Source organism: Ranitomeya variabilis, chromosome 1 (genome assembly GCF_051348905.1).
Source record: "Ranitomeya variabilis isolate aRanVar5 chromosome 1, aRanVar5.hap1, whole genome shotgun sequence".
NCBI lineage: Eukaryota > Metazoa > Chordata > Amphibia > Anura > Dendrobatidae > Ranitomeya > Ranitomeya variabilis.
Window position 1 is genome coordinate 576,733,936 of NC_135232.1, and position 9,302 is coordinate 576,743,237.

Sequence of the window (9,302 nt, forward strand, 5' to 3'; positions counted from 1 at the left end):
TCATGGGCCCATCCAGTGTGTGGGTTCCAAGGCCTAATGGGGTGCATATGACTATGCAGCAGGGCTGGCCTTGCTGCCAATGTATAACACAAAGGAGTATGGAGTACAAAATGCATATTGTGAAGTGGATTTTCATTGGCCCATCCAGTATGTGGGTTCCAAGGCCTAATGGGGTGCATATGACTGACTATGCAGCAGGGCTGGCCTTGCTGCCAATGTGTAAAACAAAGGAGTGCGGAGTACAAAATGCATATTGTGAAGTGGATTTTCCTGGGCCCATCCAGTATATGGGTTCAAAGGCTTATTGGGGTGCATATGAATTCATAGCAGGGCTGGCCTTGAATTCAATGCAACACTTTTTCAGGAGTCCACCCTAGACATCTTATGACAGGGGAATTGTGGTTCGTCGTATTTCTTGGCAGCCCATCCACTCACAGCCTAGGCTACAACAGCTTAGTAGACCCACTGTTTCATAATGGCCCTGTAAGAATATTAATGCCGCCTGATGCACCAGTAAAAGTAGGCTCTGTGACTTTAAGAGTCCCTCCTTCATAAATGAAACAAGATGGGTCTGCTTATGTGTCACACACCACATGGCCAGCTAGGGGTGTTAAATGTTACAATGACATTTCCCAGTGAATGCATTTGTAGTGGTTGAAAGCAATGTTAAAGTTGAAAAATGCTTCAAAAATGCTGCATCTGAACTAAGCCTAAGTGGGGGAGGAAATTTTTGGTCTGGGGTTAAATTTTTGGCCTTATAGGCAAGTCATTAACCTGCCAAGGATGTACCATGACATATTTCCATGCAAAACCTGTTTTGGTTTCGTTTTAATGTGTTTTTTGTGACATCTGGAAAAATGGCATGAATCTCGAATAAATTGATTAAAGCTGTGAACTAGGAGTCAGGAATGCTTCCAGGGGCGATCCCCATGATGTCCCTGTGTCATTTGAGCAGTGTTTCCATCATTTTCAGACGTTTTCAGACCTTAAAAGGACCCTCGGGAGGATCACGGTAAAAATACTCGGGTCTTCCATAGACTTACATTGGGCTCGTTGTTCTGCCCAAGTACCCGAGTATTCCAATTTGCTCGACCCGAGCAACGAGCACCCGATCATTTTAGTGCTCGCCCATCACTACTAGCTACATGTGAATTAGATTGCTATACTCGTGCATCAATCACAAAAGAAGCAGTGCATAACACATGCCCTGCTGGATTTGTTTGAGCACCTCAGTATAGCCAAAAAAGAAAAAAAAAGTGCTGGAAGGTAAATTTTACAGCCACACTATCTAGCTACAGTATCTGACTGATATGCGACCACCTATCTTGCTAGCTAAAATGTGGAATAGAGCAGGCTTTTTCACATTTAGCTACTGAAATAATATAATTTAGAATTCTATACTTGTGCATGGAGCACTATAGAAGCAGTGCACAACACACTTGTTGGACATGTGCCCTGCAAGCTTTATCTGAGAACCTCAGTAATGCCCCCCCCCCAAAAAAAAAAAAAAAGATCTGGAAGGTAAATTGTACAGCCATATTTTACACTATCTACCTACACTCTCTGACTGATATACAACTGCCTAACTAAACAGCTGAAATCTTGATGCAAACAGTGGCAGCATCAGGAGCAGCTTCACTGCACTGTATCAGAGTCAAAATGGCGCTAAAAACACGTCAGATATTTATATGGAGAGCGACATGTGATTTCAGCAGCCAATGACACAAGCGGTAGTGTCAGGACATTGTGGGTGTTTCCTGCGCCCTGATTGGCTAGCCGCAATGTGCACACATAAAGTTAGGAAGAAAAAACAAATGACTGCTGTGCTGTGCTTCCAAGAACGCCGCGCCTCTCAGCTCTGCAAACCCCCTCCCCTCATGAAACACGTGCCAAACGCTTAGAAAACACCACCATTATCGTTGCTAAAGTGCTGAAATTTTTTTGGCAGCGCAAACATTTTCCCACCCTTTTTCCGAATGTTACCGATTTTATAAAATTTGCTCGGGTTTCCGATCATGAATCCGAATGTGCCATATTCGTGCCGAATTTATATTTAGCGATTGTTTTCTGATCAAATTTGCTCATCTCTAGTTTCAGCAACAAATCAACAATGGTGTCTTTCAAAGTTAAGAAGGAAAAGTCAGTTAAATCAGTTGATTTGCACATGGGCCTGAAAGGCCTGTGTTATATGAAAGTGTAGATTTCTACTGTCATGCATTGTAGAGTTAAATTACTGCGCATGTTAAGACACTACTGCTAGACCGTAACAGTGGTCAGTCCTCTAGGAAATGAGCTGTAAGCAATAAAGAAATGAAACTGTAACTCTCCAGGAAGCAGAAAGGAATATTAATAAACATTAATCAAGCTCTATCCAGCTATGCCAATAAAATAAGGTGGGAATATCCCATAAGTTTTTGGGAGCAGAACCTCCGAAAATGAAACAAGACCTGTAATATGTTGGGTAATACTCACAAGAGTCTCATGCTTTATTCTACTTGGTTAGACTTGACTTGAGTTGCTTTTTCCTCACTCTACAAATACAGAATTTTATTCTTTTAGCAAAAAGCACAACATCATTTTCTGTAAAAAATCCATAATTAGATGGAATGTCCTAGCGGGACATCCCCTTTGCTAACAGGCAACCTACAGGAAATTAGATGTTTGTTAGAAATATGTCAACTGAGGCTGAAATGTTTCACAGCCTGATATCTCTAAAAAGTGAGAGCCTCTGTTTGCAACATCTGTTCATTCTAAGAAATATAGTGGAGCTTTTAGTGGGAAATACACCATTTTACTGTCCATAGTCTCATATAGACCATATGTTTACAGGGTTTGTCTATATGGAAGAACCTCTTTAATGCTGGATATATTTCTTCATGAGGAAGTTATGAGATGGAACTTGAAAATTCTGCAAAACCTGAATGTATAGGGGGATGTCAAAAATTCTCCAGGTAGAGCACGATATGGCACATTGACTTACCCATCTACTTTGTAAAAGCTGTTCTAAAAATGTAATGACCTTCTTATAAGTTTTCTTACTGCTTTCTTAACCTCTTTGTTTCTCAATGTGTAAATTATTGGGTTCATTGTTGGTGTAAAAACTGTAAACAATATAGCGGCAATCCTATCTTTTTCCAGTGAAGTCTCGGAGGCAGGTCCAAGGTAAGTGCACATTGCTGTCCCATAAAACAGGATGACAATGGTAAAGTGTGAGGAACATGTTGAGAATATCTTGGACCTTCCTTTCGAAGTTTTTATCTTCAGGACGTGAGTAATTATATAAATGTAGGAGAGCATAGTTAGAGAAAAGGTGCTAGTGCTCAGAAATCCACTAACCGTGGCCAAGGTGACCTCGTTCACATAAATGTCTTTACATGCCAGCTTTATTACTGGCTTCACATCACAGAAAAAATGTTTAATTCTTTTAATATTGCAAAATGGGAGCTGGGATGACATAATGGCATGAATTAATGAAGTTGTAAGACCTGTTACCCAAGATGTTAAAACCAACAGGATACAAGTAGACCTCCCCATTATGCTTACATATCGTAGTGGGTGGCAAATAGCAACATATCGGTCATAACCCATTGCGGCCAGGAGAACACCTTCTGTGCATCCCAAAAAGTGGAAAAAATACATTTGGGTGATACAACCTTTGACAGAAATGGTATTCTCCATGAGGAACCCAATCATCATCTTTGGAACGGTCACTGAAGAAAATAACATATCCAGAAAGGAAAGATTGCCAAGCAGGAAATACATTGGAGACTGTAGAGTAGGATCTCTGATTGCCAATGAAACTATGATTAGATTACCAAAAATGTCGAGAAGGTAGAAAAAGAAGACAAAAACAAACAGGAATTTCTGGAGCCGTGGCTGATTGGTGATTCCCATAAGGATGAACTCATTTAATGCATGTGTTTCATTGTATACTTCCATGTTCTTGGAAAATATTACACTGGTTATAGAAGAATATAACTTTAACTGAAAAGTTTAACAAAGAAAAACATTAGGAAAAACTAATATGTTATACCAGCTAAGAGGCCCATAGGAGCAATGACCAGATTTCTATGCGTAGTGTTATTTGCTTTGCCTTATCAGACCCAAAACTAGACATAACCTAACTGGCTTTTCTCTTGGAACGTTCAAGATACTTTCTGTGATCGAACATAAACTTAGATTTATAAGAGTTAATTGTTTATAAGATTTATCACAAGTCTCTTAGTTTTCATTTTTTCCAAAAAAGATCTCAAAATACTTGCTTCTCTTTATACAGACATGCCAAGATAAATATAAATGGATAATGTTTACTTCTGATGTAGGCGGAAACAAACAGGTTTGTCTACAAGCAATAGAGAACTGGTCTGAGTTCTGCAGTTTTCTAGATTGTTTTTTGGTAACTCAACCAATAGATTAATTGAAGATTTCAAGTAAGCTGTGGGACCTGTAGGTCACCACTTTAAGTTCTGTAGGAATAACGTAGTCCTGTTTTGGAATTTAATTTATGGATGAGTTTGTATGTGCTCCCCGTGTTTGAATGGGTTTCCTCCAGGTACTCCAGTTTCCTCCCAAATTCCAAAGACATGCGGATATGTAATTTAGATTGTGAGCCCAAATGGTGACAGTTATGATAATGTAGGTAAAGTGCTGTGGAATTAATGGATCTATATAGGTGAGTAAAATAAATACATTACAAATTAATAAAATGACCCTTCAGGTCCTAAGGAAGAATTCTACCAATTTCCAATGTTTGGCATTGTACCAACAAAAATAGAGAAAATTGCACCTATGTCATTATGAATGAAATATGAAGGATAGGTTTTCATAGTTAATGACAAGATGGAAATTAATACAATTAACACTAATCTGTCTCGCTCAGGAAGATATCCTCAGACAACTGATGCAAAACTGACCATTTAGGAAATTATCAATAATTGGAGATTATCAGCCATAAATTTTAACTGTTTGCAGAGGTGTAATGAACATTGACAATCTTGTTTAAATGGCAGCTGTCAAAGGGTGAAATACTTTAGACAGCAATTAAAAGCTTCGATCTTGAAAAAGGACAAGTGTAAGGATCTGTTGATTACATTTTCAAGAGACAGAAGCAAAACTTTGGAGGTCTACTATATTTTAATAGATATTTTACCCATCAGATGATGTAACCAACAGTGCATTTTCTAAAAGAAAACATAAAATTACTGTCTAAAGATAAGCTAGTACTATCTTACCTGAGAAATTACATTGAAATTTGAAATATTTTGATAAATGTGAAAAGAACCAAATTATATCCAGTACATGAATCGAATGTAAAGGTTCAGCAGCCAGAAGGACACAGATGTCTAGTAGTGAAATGATCTTCTTCTTTTACAGACATTGTTAAGGACTGAAATATATAGGTCTTTTGGTATTCCTCTGAGTAATTAGTAATGATTTGTTTCTTTAAATTGGGAATTGAGTATCTGGGGATTTGCTTAGATTTTAAGAAGATCATAATAAAATATAACAAGTAGTGTTGAGCATTCCGATACTGCAAATATCAGGTGTCGGCAGATATTCACTGTATCGGAGTTCCGATACTGAGTTCGGATACTTTTACAATATCGAATACTGGAATCGGAAGTTCCCATAATGCAATAAGCCAGTTGAGGATCCTAAGAAGTGTGGGCACATCCTGTTAGGCATGTTAGCCATGTTAACCAATGGCATGGCTGTTACTGGCTGCTGAAATGATGTCATGATGCACTATAATAGAGTGTGGGCGGTGTGTGGGCGGGGTCTGTGCGTGACCAAGGGGGACTGTGCGGGCCTGCTGGGGGTCTGTATGGTCCTGCCGGGGTCTGTGCGGGCTGCCGGGGTTCTGTGCGGGCCTGCCGGGGGTCTGTGCTGGTCTGCCAGGGGTGTGTGCGGGCTGCCGGGGGTCTGTGCGGGCCTCTCGGTGGTTGTGTGTGTGTGCAGGCATTGTCCGATGGGACTACAAGTCCCATCCGGCTATGCCTGCTACAATGACAGTGATTGACACATTAGCCAATGATGGGACGGTAGTAGTCCCATCATTCGGCCAATGTGTTGAATGTAAAAAAAACACAAACATACATACTGCATACAACATACTACATACATACTACATACATACATACATATAGAAAAGGAGTACAGCAGGAGCATATAGGTAATCAAAGAATAATACTTTATTAAATTACATTTAACAAGCTTAAAGTGCAAGCAGTACACAAAAGACAATATCAAATAAAGTGCTTAAGGATGATTAAAAAGAATGGGTGTCCCCCGGTGTGAACTGTCCATGAGGCCAGCATGCATAATTGCAGAGAGGAAAGTACTGCCAAAATTCCATGTGCCAAACTACCAGTGAGTGAAAAGTACCTCACGGCGTCAAAGTAACAAACATAAGAAGCAGCGCTTACCAATGCAGGGCACCAGGACAGGAGACACCGGGTGGGATCCACCAGCTCAAACCCCGACGCTCGTTTCGCCCTCCGGTGTACTTGCTTTTTGAAGGGGAAGTGATACTCTGTATCATTGGGACCTTTAAATAGGGCGGGCCGCTGACCATAGCATGGGATAAAGCCAGTCTGAGAAAAAAGTTGCAGCAAAAGATGTATTTACTCAAAAACAGAAATGTAAACAGAACTAACAGATATTTCTGCAATTGTAACGAGGTCCTCAGCTCTATATAGAAAATAGCCAACAGGATAGCAAACAAAACATAGTACAGATACTCCTGCAATTGTAACGAGGTCCGTAGGTCTATATAGAAAAGCACAGCAAACAGAATAGCGGGGCGCGACCGCTAATGTGAACCAGTCCAGCAAGGAAATTATGTGGAAGAAAACAAGACACTTGAACAAGGAAGTCCAATAAGGTTATAGTGCAAATGCACACAGTATTTAAATGATGAAGTCCAGCAACACTTGGTCATACGTGTGCACAGTTCTTGTTAGTAGGAGTCCAATAGTTCACAGATGATGCGTCATGTGAATGACGTCCTAGAAAAGAGAGGACGAGGGGAGAAAGAGGGAGAGCGCCATCTAAGCGTAGTAGATGAGTAGATCTTTCTCAGAGAGATAACACAGCTTGAATCTTGCTCACCTGGTGTGGTTGTGCAAAGAGGCACAACACTGGGAAAAGTTTTGTACAAAAAGGAAATCCTTCCACTAGTGTGCAGCATGTCGCAGCAGTTCCAGAGGCGAGAGGTAGCTGAATGAGGTGAGGCAGACCACCGAGTAGTAAGCAGCAGAAGCCGGGAGTTAACCAGCAAACAGGCAGATGCTCAGGAGCCAGCAGCACAAAATATTCAGGCACAGGTGAACACAAGACCCGGACTTAAATAATCAGGACAGACAAGAAGTTCCATGACAGGGCGAGATCCAAGACTCCATCTTGGATCAGGGCGAACAGACATCAGGAAAGTCCGGAATCCTTACACCATGTGACGAATCACATGCTATATCTGTACCAATGACTGCGGTGTTCGCGGCACATGCGCGTGCCGGACACCGAGTCCCGCGTCATAGAGGCCGTCATTCATCGCACGGGCGCCTGGGAAAAAGGTACCCAGAGCGCACGCGTAAGGCAGTGCAGACGCCACCACGACGGGGGACAAGGGGACAAGGCACAGCGCATGCGCACAACTGCGGTAAGACAGCACCAAAATAGAACCGCCCAATATAATACAAGTCACATCGGCGTATTGCTAATAAGAGGGAGGATCAACATAAGATGTCAGCCAATGCTAAGAACGTATATTGTCCCGGCCACTCATATAACATACCCAGCAAAAATAATGTATTATACAACATTAATAACATAGATGGTGGATGTATGTTAATAATCAAATACAGTACCGACGGCGATCATATAATCAAGGCAACCCAAACCACAAATACAGTACAATACAAAGCATAATAATCAAATATATATTGGTAACAGAAAGATGACATCTTCAGCGTAATAAAGGGAGAAATCCGCTCCAGCCCCAAATGACGTAACAGATAACGTGTCCCAGTGACTTGACCATCAGTTTAAGTGAAACTAAAGGAACATACAGAAAAGATACTAATTAATAAAAAGTAAAACACATTAAAAAATGGGATAAAAGATCCCAATTGGGTACCCACAAAGAGGGGGAGATGTCAGGATGGGGAGCAATTGGTGAACAGAAACAGGGGAAACATGACTCGAATACAATCAAAATCTAAGGCGAAACATCATAGGCCTGGCGAGAACAGGACGCTTCTACTATAATAAAGGCATGTTAAAGGAAAGAAGAGAAGCTTAGGGACTCGTTTAGTCCTTTAGGTGCCATGGTGTCCAAACGAACAATCCAACTTGCTTCGCGTTGGGCTAAGATTTTTTTATAGTTACCGCCTCTCACTTCTAAATGTATACTTTCGATTAGTGTTGAGCGATACCTTCTGATACTCAAAGGTATCGGTATCGGATGGTATCGGCCGATATCCAAAAAATATCGGATATCGCCGATACCGATACCCGATACCAATGCAAGTCAATGGGACACAAGTATCGGAAGGTATCCTGGATGGTTCCCAGGGTCTGAAGGAGAGGAAACTCTCCTTCAGGCCCTGGGATCCATATTCATGTAAAAAATAAAGAATTAAAATAAAAAATATGGATATACTCACCTGTCCGGCAGCCCCTGGACCTTACCGATGTAACCGGCAGCCTCCGTTCCTAAGAATGAGGAGTTTAGGACCTTCGATGACGTCGCGGCTTGTGATTGGTCGCGTGACCGCTAGTGTTGAGCGATACCGTCTGATACTTGAAAGTATCGGTATCGGAAAGTATCGGCCGATACCGGCAAAGTATCGGATCTAATCCGATACCGATACCCGATACCAATACAAGTTAATGGGACACTAAGTATCGGACGGTATCCTGTATGGTTCCCAGGGTCTGAAGGAGAGGAAACTCTCCTTCAGGCCCTGGGATCCATATCAATGTGTAAAAGAAAGAATTAAAATAAAAAATAGGGATATACTCACCTCTCCGACGCAGCCTGGACTTTACCGCCGTAACCGGGAGCCGTTGTACCTAAGAATGCGCGCTTGAAGGGCCTTAGATGATGTCGCGGTGCTCTGATTGGTCCGTAGCGGTTGCGTGACCGCTACGCGACCAATCACAAAGCAGTGACGTCACCTAAGGTCTGCTCTGATTGGTCCGTAGCGGTCGCGTGACCGCTACGCGACCAATCACAAAGCAGTGACGTCACCTAAGATCTTTCAAGTGCTTGAAAGACCTTAGGTGACGTCACTGCTTTGTGA

The 9,302-nt window shown here is 41.6% G+C and overlaps 1 protein-coding gene across 1 annotated transcript; it reads right to left on the reverse strand.

Moving 5' to 3' along the window:
• Positions 1-3,003: 3,003 nt before the first annotated feature.
• Positions 3,004-3,939, reverse strand: LOC143797630 (olfactory receptor 12D1-like). The gene has a single exon (XM_077281081.1). The coding sequence runs from the start codon at positions 3,937-3,939 to the stop codon at positions 3,004-3,006; it is 936 nt and encodes a 311-aa protein (XP_077137196.1).
• Positions 3,940-9,302: the final 5,363 nt, after the last annotated feature.

Bases quoted from the DNA above. Each gene is read 5' to 3' on its own strand.
- LOC143797630 (XM_077281081.1), bottom strand. From the start codon at position 3,939: ATGGAAGTATACAATGAAACACATGCATTAAATGAGTTCATCCTTATG.